At 35.9% G+C, this 13,754-nt stretch overlaps 1 protein-coding gene across 2 annotated transcripts in view; it reads right to left on the bottom strand.

The window, feature by feature from the left end:
* The window catches only part of tyw1 (tRNA-yW synthesizing protein 1 homolog (S. cerevisiae)), a 55,789-nt gene that overhangs the window by 24,498 nt on the left and 17,537 nt on the right, over positions 1–13,754 (bottom strand). For both annotated transcript variants that reach the window (XM_026282606.1, XM_026282605.1), the window contains exons 9-12: positions 10,320–10,372; positions 10,078–10,196; positions 7,034–7,143; positions 2,324–2,501 (exon numbers count right to left, since the gene is read on the bottom strand). In XM_026282606.1, coding sequence (XP_026138391.1) covers positions 2,324–2,501; positions 7,034–7,143; positions 10,078–10,196; positions 10,320–10,372 — 460 coding nt within the window. The remainder of the gene's footprint in view (positions 1–2,323; positions 2,502–7,033; positions 7,144–10,077; positions 10,197–10,319; positions 10,373–13,754) is intronic.

Genomic DNA, 13,754 nt, shown 5'->3' with positions numbered 1-13,754 from the left:
GTAAGGTATCTGAGTGATAAGTGATGGGCAGAATCTTCTTTGTGGTTTCCCTGTGTGCAAGTTGGACAAGTCGATACGGTCACTGTTTTTTAAAAACAGACAAGCTGACATGGCGACCAAGTGTTTCCTTCAAACATTGGAGTCATCTTTAAAACATCTTAAAAAGAGTGGATTTATAGTCATTCACAAAAATCACAACAGGCAGATGATAACATCCATGTATTCTGATTCTTAGCTATTTTTGTACTCCTAGATCCCAGCAAGGCTTCTGACAGTCTGCCATGATATTTTCCATATATTAGCATTTAGCATCACTGATACTGCTCTCTTCTGGTTAATATCCAACATTAATGAAAGGCATTAATTTCTACTGAACCAAATCAAGTCCTGCTTCCATTGCTTATGGTGTCCACCAGGGCTCAGTTCTGGGCACTTTCCTTTTTAATTTACATAAATAATTTGATGGCATGTATTCAAAGACCATTGCTATGCCAATGAAATGCAAATCTGTATCTGCAGAAAGGTCTGGACAGGATTTCCTCTTACAATATACTTGTATCCATGACGTTTAAAAGTGTCAATGGCTAACTTTCCAAATCTAGAAAAATCTAAGTTGTTTTATCAAATCTGTTTAGTTTTATAAAAGCCCTCATCCATTATACTGATTTTTGACTTCATCTTCAGCTTTAAGGCACACATTAATCTTGTCAAATGTCTTTTCTCCACCTCCTTGCATCACAATATCTTCATTTTAATAATAATAGATTTTATTTGTAACACACTTTTCATTCACAGAATCTCAAAGTGCTAAAATAACAAAATCTAAAAACAACCACAGAATCTAAAATATCACAATCACTAAACATAATATCTCAGCAATTGTATGCTTTCATTACTCGTTTCAACTTTTTTCCTGCTCCTGCCAATTTATTAAAAGTTCCCAGGTTTAGACTGCCCTCCTTGGGTCCTTCAAACCTTAAAACCTAATTAAAACTCATAAGTTTACTCAGGGTTATTGAAATGTAATCAGTTTGTCCTATTTTACTTTTATCCAGATTGTTTTTTTTATTCTTACCTATAATCTTCTTTTCACATGATTTACAGTTGTTAAGCATCATGCACGGTGAAGAATCCATAAATTAGAGAAAAGTGCTAAGGCAAAAAAAAACTGACGCAAAAATACTGTAAATAATTTTGCATAATTATTCTCTAAAATCTAAGAGTGAATGTTTTAAGAACTGCAGATGTTTTTTTTTATTATTACTTTGCTGAAATGATAAAAATGGACGAATAGAAGTGCTCTCTTGCCCTGCACATTCATTTCTGTCTACACTATGTTAAATATTAATGCACATAAATAAAACTGAAAATGCTATTTAAATAATATGCCATAACACAAGCTCTTTACATAAGGCAATCAATAAAAATGAAATAAGTCTCTGCATCATTGGTTATTTTGAGTTGTTAGTGTGAGGTTGTGCCAGTGTACCATTTCATCTTTTCCTTCTGAAAAGAACGCAATAAAACATTAGCATACTGATATGAGTAAAGCAGCAGGTCCAGGATCTCATTATAACAGCATATAAGAAAGCAGGGGAGGCTCATTGCCGGGACCCTCAGTGAATATAATTTTTTGCCTCTGTTGGTTTGCTTATCACGCAGGAAAGGCCTGCTTTAGCAGAGAAGCGTGACGAAGCTTGCAGCTACGAGATAAACAACAACGATTGGCAAGTGTTTCTCACTTCCTCAGCACACTGCCAACATGATATCCGAGCAGTTGAGGTGACGTCCCCTCAACCTCAGATAACCTGCCTGATCTGTGAGAGGATTCGTTGTGCAGCAGTCTGGAGAATGAGGTGAGGATGCATTTTGCATTAAGCTGGGGAACAGAAAGAGAGATAGCTAAAAGCTTTTTGGCTGCTCCTGAAAACTCATGAATTTAGCACAATCTGGTGGAATTGAAGGAGCTGGGAGTCGAAGAAGCTGTGATTTGCAATTCAGAGCCTGATTATGGCTTATCAGTCCAGTTACAGCCGGAGTGGGACTTCAAAGACGGAGGGAAAACTTCAAACTGGAGGATGTTCAGCTGTTAGAACTACTGCAGATATACAGAGAACAAATGCATGCAAAAAACGGTTTTGTCTGTAAGCACCAGATCAGAATCACTGAATGATACTTGACAAGAAACATAACAAAAGTTAAATCATCATAGACATTGATGGGAATGTGTGCCCATATTATTAGCATTAGTGGATGACCGACAAGTGTTTTTCAGTAGCCGATTCAGCATTTAGTCTCCAAGCTGAAAGGTTTTAAATCCCACCTGATCTCCTCAGGGAACTGGGCGTTAGTGACGAGGAAGCTGGATATGTTCTGCTGGTGAAGGAGTCGAAGGAATGAGTTGATCTCAGGATACATGATAGGTTCACCCACCAGAGACAGAGCACAGTGCTTCACAGTGAGGCCCTCCTCAAAGCGCTCGGGACGCACTCCTGGAACACCTGTCATGTAATAAAATACACCAAATGGATAAAAAGTGGTCAGTTGTCATTTAATCATTTGTTAAAGCTAAAGAGTGTAGTTTCTTCACAACTAGGACCACAAGCAGAACTGCAAAGATACATTTTTCAAATCTGTCATTGACCATACGATCAGATAATGAAGTGTGATTCCCAAATAACAACATAACTAGGGTCCTTTGAAATCAGTTACATTTTTTCCTAAATTCCGTTTAGTTTTTTTCCAAATTCCGTTTTTTCATTTACATTTTTCTTCTAAACTCTGTTTTAATGGATAAATGTATCAAACAGCATGTCTATTTAATTTAAATCAAGAAACTTACATAATTTACCATCAATGTTTTAAAAGTTTAACAAAAACTAATTTATTATCATTTCATTTTTGTTTTTCCAGATGTACTATGTGCGTTTGCTTGTGCGTTTACACTTGTCTAGTAAATACATTTTGGTAAATAATTTTTTCTGGTAAATGTTTTAATAATTTTAGTAGTAGCAGTAGTATCCTTACATTCAGTAATATATTTCTTTCAGTTTCTTTAGAGTTAAAACTTTTTTCATTTTTTATTTTTATTATTTCATTTACATAGATACACACAGAACATGCACGATTCATATACATTAAATTTTTTTCCAGCTTAATATTCACAGACATTGGTCCATATCGCGGTTTGATTTAAGCGTACCGACTTAGATTTATTCATCCAAAATTGCGTGACATTTCTGGTTATACATTAATTCCCAGTTTTATGACCTGATTCTGCCATTCCATCCGCATTGCGGAAATCATAGGGCACTACTTATCTTACCGCTTTACTACCATACTACAAAATGACCTAGCTAGTCACAACTATCCCCAGAAAAACTGTAGTAACATCATTTGTCTAAACCACATCGGTTCAACAGTATAGAATTATTTTTAATGACATCATGAAGGTGGTGGAATAATGAAGAACCACATAATGTCAGATTATGTCAATTATAAACATGGCATGTGAGGACTATTTTGCCATTTTTGTTTTCCATTCTCTCTTCATTTTCTCTTTATCAGTAGTATAAAGCTTATTCACACATGTGTGCTGTGAAAAAAAGTGCTTTTTTTCTTGACAAATGAAAAGACGAATGAAATTTGTACACACATGAAATAACAGATACTGATTCTGTCTGCAAATGTTTTTTGGGACTATTTGTTCAGGAAACACCAAATCGTTTAATTATATTGGTAACAAAAGGGACTTAAGAATTATTTTGGGAAACGCCAATGTTCTTAAAGCACAAGAGACACATGGTTTACTCTGAATGAAATCAACCAATCCACAAATATCTCAAAGCTGTCGCAACTAATTACACTCAGAAAAACACTCAGCCCATTTAAAGTCTAAGACCAAAGAGACGACTTTGGAAAAATAGGGGACTGCAGGCAGACCCGAAATTGGTTAGCAATCTTGACAAAAAAGAAAAAGATGATTAACAAACTGTATTTTAATTAGACTGACATTTAATCTGTATTTAATCTGTCAAAGAACTAACACTAGTGCAGTTACTAGTAGCCACACATTTTGCTCCCTCTGGAGTCTGGCTCCATTTTTGTGCTCCGTACCCTCTGCCCAGCATGCTTCCTGGCCTTTCATCTGCTCTGCGTTCACTTGTTAGTGCGTTTGTTTACTCAGCCCTGGGTCATCATGCCTTACTTCTGCTACATGGAGCAGTGATGTCACTGCTAAATGCCAACTGCGCCACCAAGCCAGAGAGGATGGTGAGACCAAGACGAGGATTGCGGAGGTGGTGCAATGCACACTAACTTGTGCACACACACACACACACACATCTGGCACTAAGTAGCAGTAGCCTCAATTTCTCTGGCTCAGATGCACCAAAAGAGCTAATCTTTGGACCAAAAGATATGTACGGCTTTAGAAAAACATTCCCCGTCCATTTCTCGAAAGATTTCAGAAAAATAATTCAACCAGAACTTGAGTAATGTTCATTTTAGAAAATACTAATTTTTGACATCTGTACTGAAAACAGATGATCAAAGACAGCTGTCTTGAGTTTCGAACAGCAGAAACCTTCGTTTGCGAATGATAAAATCAAATCAAATTGACTTTGGGACTATGCCACTCCATTTAATAACATTCCCAGCAGATATCATCAGAAAACTCCCTTTCTTAGCTGCAGATCTGTTTTGTAGCCATCTACGCTAGACATCTCTGATGATTTTTTCAGACTTCTGCAGATGAAGAAAAGAAAAAAAAAAACATCAAAAGTCTCCAAATCACCACATATTCTGAAGTATGAAGGCAGTGCGGTAAAATAAAACCAATGATGTTAAGGGAGACGCTTCAAACGCTAAAGGTCCTTGAAAACCCATCTGGTGTGCCCCCTCAACCCCAAGAAAGTCTGATCCAGATGTCCACCAAAGGACGTGAACTTTGGATCTGGCAGTGAAATCACAACCCATTAGGAGTTGACGTCAGCTGATTGTTGAGATGAGGATTGAGAGACAGGAATGTGTTACGTCCCAACGGGCACATTTTGGAGAGAAAAGGACATTTGCTGGCATTAGATTGTTTTATGACACAATATTGGTATGCCATTGCAAAATTAGTCCTAAGAGTGCAGGACATCATTTTCTGCAATGATTGAACTTAATCAAAGAATTTGCCATCAAAACAGAGAGGTTTACACGTGGCAGTAACATTTTACTTGATAAAATTAGCATGATTCATTTCACTATTTAATTTACTCATTTGTCATTGCACTGATGATTTTATCGAAAGAAACTTAGTCAGTCGAGGTTTGGGAATTTGGGAACATTGAATGTTTTGCATTACTGCAATTAAAACTACACTTACATCATATGATTTTTACAAATTTTTTTATTCTACCTACCTGAACAATTCAGAATTTTGTTAGCAGTTCAGGAACTGAATTAAAAGATTTTAAAAGCATTTGCAATTCTGCATGGCATACAATCATGCCTACTGTCCAAGATAAGTTGACCATTAAATTAAAGAGATAGTTCACCCCAAAATTTACATTTTGTCATGAATTACGCAACCTCATCTGGTTCTAAACCCATAAGAACTTCGTTCGTCTTCAGAAAACAAATTAATTTTTTTGCTGATTTCCGAGAGCTTTCTTACCCTCCAAAGCCAGCAATGCAACTACTATATTCAAGGCCCAGAATTCTTTTGTTGCGCAAAAAAAAGTATTCTAGTAGCTTCATAAAATTACATTTAAACCACTGATGTTACATGGATCATTTTAATGATATCCTTACTACCTTTCTGGGCCTTGAATGTGTCAGTTGCATTGCTACCTATTTCTTATATAACATCATGGGACTGAACCTAAAAGCTTCCATTTAACAGCCCATAACCCACCATACAACCACAAAACTCAAACTTCATGAAAGAACAAGAGTAAACTTTTGAGCAGTCTGTGATTTTTTTTTTTTTTTACATAAGATTACAGCATTAACCATCAACTGTTCTATCACCCAGAAAGTTTGCAAAATGTTTTAAATTAATGATGAAGATGCACAAGGCAATGCAATGAGAAATTTCACTTCGGTAGCTGACATAAATGAGTTGTGGGGAAAAAAAATAAATAAATGCTGCAATCACAAATATTCCTTTTCATTTGGAATTAGATCTTTCAGAGGATGCCAGAGTTGTAAGAAAAACAGTATATTATGTGATCTGTTATATTATTTCATTCAGATAGGGCTAAAGAAACATTTTCTTTACCAACCGTACTCTCTTCACCGACCAGAAGAAAAGGTATAAAACACTTTTTAAAAAAGTTAAAAACAAAACCAAAAATAAAAGGCTGTCCCCTCAATACATCTGTATGGTGTTATGAGAACAATCAGTAGAACTCTGAAGCACCTTTGAGGCAATATAACCGAATAACACTCTCAAATGATTCTTTACAAATGAAGTCACAGCGAGATGCCCTTTCCATCTGATCTCGGCCTGTCAAACTGATCCATCATCCCCTCAATGCTGCTGAAAGCTGTTGGATCCACTACTGATCTGATGCAGCAGAAGAAAGTGACAGGGTGCAAATGAATAAATTAAACCCAGTCGAACTGCACTTAGTCTGTCCTGTTACTACCTCCTGCAAACTGTAGTGACAGCTAAATATACCCCAGTGTCTGTTGGACAATCTCTGAAAGCGGGAGGGTGTTCAGAGTGTAGAGACGTCAACGTAGTGTTATGTCACACAATGTCTGAACAGCTTCCAACTGGATTTGTGCCTCCGAGGAAAATGATTTAAATATATTTGGCTATATTTACATCCCACCAGACAAACAAAACAAGTTATTTCTGTACAATTACAGTGAAAAGGCCTATTAACAGTAGCTGTGAATATTCTGCTGTAAAGTGAAGTTTGTGGCAAAACAAGATTTCCTAAGCATACTTTAATTTAACTTAAACATCAAAATAAAAACAGAAGCACCCTAAAATTGACAGTAGAAGAGGTCAGATGAAGGTACCGGGAGTCTTTACCTCTGAACTGGCGAATCATGTTCTTGTGGTTCTCCACAGCCTCTTGAATGATCTTCTCAGCCGGGTCCATTTTCCAGCGCCACTCGGTGCCCACCGGGTTGGTGTGGTGTCTGCACAGAGAGGATGAGAGAGGACAGGTCCTGTCAGCATGTCACCTTCACAGCATTACACACATTCCCCTGAGAACAACACCTGCTCCCCCACTGCCTGCAAATTAGCACCCTGTGACCCTTTCAACAGCTCTTCCTTCACATGAAAGGCCAATAAATGCCAAGCAATGTGGCCTTACCTCCGTCCCCTGCCACAAATAGCAACAGGAGCGGAGACGACGTTGAATGATTTTTTTTCCAGTCAGCTTTTAGTTTGAAGTTTAAAGGGATAGTACAACCAAAAAGGAAAATTCTCTCATCATTTACTCACTCTATTGTTGCAAACCTTTATACGTTTCTTCTGTCAGAAAAAAGAAGATATTTTGAATAATGTGTGCATGCCAACAGTCCATAGTAGTTTTTGACATCCGGCAAATGTTTATTTCCTATTATTTTTTAAAATACATATTTTTTTGTGTTCATCAGAAGAAAGAAACTCATACAGGATTGGAACAACTTGAGGGACAGTAAATGATAACAGAATTTTTACTATCCCTATAATTTATTAGGTTAAGATTTAGAAATTAGTTTTTAAAAGTTTAGAAAATATTGAAAATTAACTTTTACAAATCAGGCCATTGTGATCCAATCCTATCCTGTGTGTATGCTTGGTAACCGAAACATTATTATTTACAAAAGAAGGAATGAATGAACGAAAATTATAATATTCTGGCTATTGTGACCCATTAAAAAAAAAAAACGATTAAAAAAATAACCAAACATTTATAAATAAACTTTAGTAACTAAATAAGATAATAATAAATAAATAAGATAATAATAAATAAATGAAGGGGAAAAAAGTAATTAAAGAAACAAACAAATAATACAAACTATTTTTAAAAAGTAGAATAAATGAGAGTACGCTTGAGGAAGCAAGTACAAAGTAAAAAAAAAAATATATATATAATTTTTTTAATCAAATATTAAAAATGATAAAACTACATGGGTATTTTTGGGGAATCAAAACAAACAAAACACCATAAAAACATCAACTCTGATGACGTCACTAACAATAAAAAGGCTTGATCTTTTTGTCCTCCTGCCTGTCAAGACGGGCTTCTGGGCTGAAAAGCCCATGTCTGAGATGGGTTTAAGAGCTTTTCCTCTAACGCCTTTGCTCAGTTTCATGAGATACCACCTAAAATATCCAGCCCATCCACATGAAGAGGCCTCTTCAGACTCATAATTTCGAGTGCCACTTTTAACCAAATTACTCCCCTTACACAGAGTTCAATATTTCCATCACATTCCCTGAAAGCGGAGGATTAAACGACTTTCACATTTCGAAACTTCTTCAGCACATTTATTTGCATTATGTCATTAACTGTGTGGCATTTGAGGATATGCACAGCATGTGGCAATGAAACGGATGAAAAATTGGAGTCACAGCGGCAAGACACAAAACACAACCCACGACGCGATCCGATACACCGCTTATACACAAGGGCATAAATATAGAGTTCACTGACAGTCTCAAGACGATGATTTTTCTTCATTAAGCCCCATAATGCCACAAAATCAGCTGATTCAATGAGAAAATTGGATCTGAAATGACAGATTTAGTCAACAGCAGGATCAAAGCCCTTTCTGAGACTCCTTCAATCTGCTGTGTTAATCTGACAGCGAAGCTCAAACTACAAACACAGAAGTTGGATTTTGTGCACTGGAGGCTGTCCCAGCATGTCCTTTCCCAGAGCTGGAGGGCAGGAGACTGTGTCCTGTAAGTTTATGGGTGGATGCATGTGTCACGCTCACAGTTAAATCAAGTCCATCTCAGTCAGCGAGCAGCTTTCAGCTGTGCTGCAGTGTAAGGGTCACTCGTGGTGGAAATCATCCCAGATCCACTCTTCAGAGGAAGTGCACTGATGCTCTTTGACGGCTCTTTTTTTCCCCTCCACATAAAACCTCACCGTCAATGACAGAAATATTGAACGCTACCTTCTTTCCACAAGTGTCACTGTGAATCATCACTGCTGCATCTACCTTTGCACTTCCAGTTCATTCAGAAGGACATCACAGCTGCGTGCTCAAAGCATATAGGCTGATACTTTGAAGTACAGTACTGAAACATTTTTATTATTATGGATGAGGCTTTTTTGCTGCTCCATTCATCAGGCCTGCGACTCCGCAATTGGATACTATTATGCACGTCTCGTGTTTATAAGGGCTGAACATTCTGATTGGCTAGTAATGTTAGTTTGGTTGGAGTGAAAGCTGCTCCTCTCATACCATTGTGAAAGTGCAATACCTGAAGTGTAAATTTCCAAAAAAAAAACAATAATCATTATCACTATAATTTTGAGCAAATATATATATATATATATTTTTGCAGTTTAAACCTTATATAGCATGATGAAATTGTGATAATGTTTTCACTGACTATAACTAGATTAAAATGCTATAAGTCACTTAATCAACTAAAATTTGACTAAACAAAAACAGGACAAGGTTGACTAAATATGATAACTAAAAACTACATTTGAGACAGAACTAACACTAATTTAAAAGACCAAATTAAAAATGTCTGACAAAATTATCATTATTTGTGAACTTGTGTTTATGTAAAGTTCTATGGCATTAAATCGAGCATTTTTATATTTTTTTCACCCCTTTGCAGACTGTTAAATTATTTTTAATACTGTCATTAAAAATTGTCAAAACTTTTGTCATTTTTGTCATTACTATTTTAATAATTGCGATGAAGCTGATGTACTGTATATACATTGAAAAGTCATCATTATTATTCTCTGAAAAAATTTACATGATGGAGTTGTTGTTGTTTTTTTAACTCAGCATCATCAAATTAGGTATCATTAGGTCAAAATTAGGTTTGCAAGTTATTATTTATTAGGAGAATATCAGAATAAAATAATGAATAAAAAGGCCTTTCTCTACCTCCAGCAGAAAACACATTTGTTGGCACAGGCCAGGCTCGGCGTGGTCTCCATACAGCGGTGTGATTCAATCCCATAGAAGGTGTGTTTATAGCAGCCTCCTCTTCCTCTCAGCATTGACTAACAAAAGAAATGCAACATTTGTTTCATTTATACAAAGACAAACTGTTCCTGTCTGGAAACAATGAGGTGCTATGAAAAAAAGAAACAAGAGCCTTGACAACAAGATCAATTGGAACTTACCTTGGTCCAACGACACAGTTTTACCCCAGAGTGACTTCCTATTAGTTTGTACCCTACAGACCACAAAGAAAAAAGCAATTAAGATGGAAACAAGGCATTTATATAGAGATTAGAAAGTTCTCATTATACTGATCGAGCAACATAACCTCAAAAGACAAACAGAATCATACCCTGCCTGTAGGTATAGAAATACATTTTTAAAACATGCTTGCTGAATGCTAAAATCCTGGTTAAAATTTTAGCCAGCAGCCATATCACCCTGTAACCCAAGACTGTTTGCCCACTGAAGCTAAGCAGGGTTGATCCTGGTCAGGACCTGGATGGGAGACCTCCTGAGAAAACTAGGTTGCTGCTGGAAGAGGTGTTGCCGCGTTTCCACCAAAATTACCCAGAACAATTGTACCAGGAACTATTTTCCACCCAGACCTGCTGCTTTCTGCGTTTCCACCTCGATCTAAAGTACAGTGAAGATTAGGCAAATAGACTGGTGATGTCTGCGCGCATTTCTCAATACAAAGTACGCAAATTTCGGACATGCTTCCTTAGTAGTTTAGACTTTGCGCAATGAGCATTCGAGTGTGTGATGTCTGCTAAAGGATGTCCTTTAATAAAATAGAAGAGGTGTGACCTTGGCATCCTGGCCAAATTTGCCCATTGGCCTCTTATCATCATGGCCTTCTAATCAGCCCCTTACACTGACTGGCTTCACCACTCTGTCTCCTCTCCAGCAGTAAGCTGGTGTGTGGAAGGTGTTCTGGCGCACTATGGCTGCCGTCGATTCCCTCCCCACTTTCATGTAAAGTGCTTTGAGTACCCAGAAAAGCGCTATTTAAATGTAACAAATTATTATTAATGGATTAGTCAAACATGTTTGAGTTTGCAAGAGAAAAATTCCACTAATATGGTTGACCTATTGTCAGGAAAAATAATAATTATATTTAGGCATCACAATGTAATCATAAATGGTAAGAAAATTAAAAAAAATCACTGTTTAAATTTTATATATATATATATATATATATATATATATATATATATATATATATATATATATATATATATATATATATATATATATATATATATATATATATATATATATATATATAATAACAGTAATAATTATTATAATACATTTATAAATGTTACAAAAGTTATAATATCAGTCACAAATTATAATAATAAATGTTTAAGCAACCAAATCAGCATTTTACAATGATTTCTGATGGATCATGTGACACTGAAGACTGATGTGCTAAAAATCCAGCTTTGCATCACAGATATAATTTTTTTTTTTTTAATATATTAAATAGAAACCAGGTATTCTCAAAATATAACTTTTAAATTTAAAATTTAAAAGTTCCTTTTTTTTTTTTTTACTGTATTCTTAAACAAATGCAGCCTTGGTGACCAGAAAAGACGACTTCTCTCAAAAGCAAAAAACAAATAAAAAAATTTTGTTGCATAATTTGTATTTTGTGAACATTACAGCATTATTGCAATGCCAGTCCACCGCTTCAACCTAAACAGTTAAATGATAATGTTAGTGAAGTCACAACCACAAGCACATTAATAAATAACCAATTATCATAACAGAAGTCATTTACTGTACTCCAATGAAATAAACTGCCTAAAAGCGGTGCTATAATGTACACCATTGTACTAGCAAAAACAGACCTCTATTAATCCATTTTACAGTCTGCTCCGGATCTAGCAGGAGAAATGAAGGAAATTTTCCTACAAAGCTCCTCAATACATCTATGTAGACTGGAAGGCCAAATGTGCCCAAGTCTGAGCATTTCCTGTTAAGCACTTAAAGTCTGCCCATTTCTAAGGTCCACAGCCTGGTTCTCCCATGACTGTGCTGCGTCCCCTTGGGGACTCCGACTCAATTTAGACTTTAATCCACATGTTATGGCAATCACTGAGGCAACCATCACTCCTATAGTACTCTTAATAAAACCTCAAAAATAATAAGTAGTTTGTGTTTAAATGAAAGAAAGAAAACAATGGGCCATGGGGGGTTAGTAAACTTTCATTTTTGGTGAATTATTTGATATACTGTTTTTCCTTTTTACACAGTTTCTCTCCTCATGCATGAAGGAGTGTAAGCGATAAGAAAACCAGTAGGAGTGAAGCTCCATACTAATGATCCCAAATTAGAGTCTCTGTCCCATGTTCATTAGCTAAACTCCACATCAAAAACATGTTCTTGTCTTTTACGTCTGCAAATAGCTTGCTGGGGCTGAGGAGGTAGGGGAGGTGTTCTCGCCTCTGTCTGAAGGACAACATCTGTTTGGACAGAGCCGGGTTCAGATCGCAGGTCTGGTTTGTGAAGGCTCAATATTTGGGCAGTTGAAAGCTGAGACAGAGGATTCCCTGCAGTGATTCATATTGAATGTTCACATCATGGGGATTCATGTGCATGAAAGAAGAACTCAACATGTCAGTGTGCTTTAAAAATTGATACGGCCAGGTTATATAGCTAAAATCATTATACTTTGAGATTTTCACCCTTTTGATCATATTTTTATCTCTTTCTTGGTTAAATAAAGATTACTCACACTATTAGAAAAATATTTTTTTATATTTTAGATATTTTATATTTTTATATTAACAATGTAATCAATTATCTACTTTAGTGGTCAACCGATATATCGGCCGATATTTGTCATTTTTGGCAAATATCGGCAGATAAGTTTTCCTACTTGTCCGATGTGTTCGAGGCACACAGTGCTCACACTCTCCCTCTTGTTTACCGTCGTTGTTAACAGTTCTGTCTAATATGAACAGAAGTCTGTTTAATAATCAGATAAAATGGTTAAACAAAACAATTAATGTATGCAAAAAGTATTTTAATGATTGCTCAAATACGCATTTATATCAATTAAACAAACCTTTAAATTAAACATTGAATTTCACAAACCTTGCAAACTTGTTTAAATACATCTGTGAGATCTTGTGAAATGTGCATTTTTATCCAGCATGATCATGTGTTCTCTGTGTGACGGTTGGTCCATGTGAATTTAATGCTTTAAAGTTTAAACCTGTGATTTCAAATTATTAAAAAAAAATCACATCAGCTTTATATCAGCTATCGCCCCCCTGCTTTCCAAGAAATCGGCATCGGCTGTCAAAACAAGCAATATCGGTCGACCACTAATCCATTTATCAAAGCCAAGCATGAATCTCATCAAGTTGGTGTTTTAAGCATTTAACATTTATTCCAAAATAATAATGCAAGGCACTTTTTTAATCGTCTTCCCATTAATGGCATTATAATATTCATTCAAACTGATTCATGAACGCATGAGGCAGGACTTATAACAACCAATCACACGCTTTATATATGAATTTTAAACTGGTTTAAAACATGCATTTTTTTACATTTGTAAATAATTCATTTAGATTAGACAAAGTGATTAATTACAAAAT

Source organism: Carassius auratus, chromosome 15 (assembly GCF_003368295.1).
Source record: "Carassius auratus strain Wakin chromosome 15, ASM336829v1, whole genome shotgun sequence".
Lineage (NCBI taxonomy): Eukaryota > Metazoa > Chordata > Actinopteri > Cypriniformes > Cyprinidae > Carassius > Carassius auratus.
This window is presented reverse-complemented; position numbering and strand designations above follow the sequence as displayed.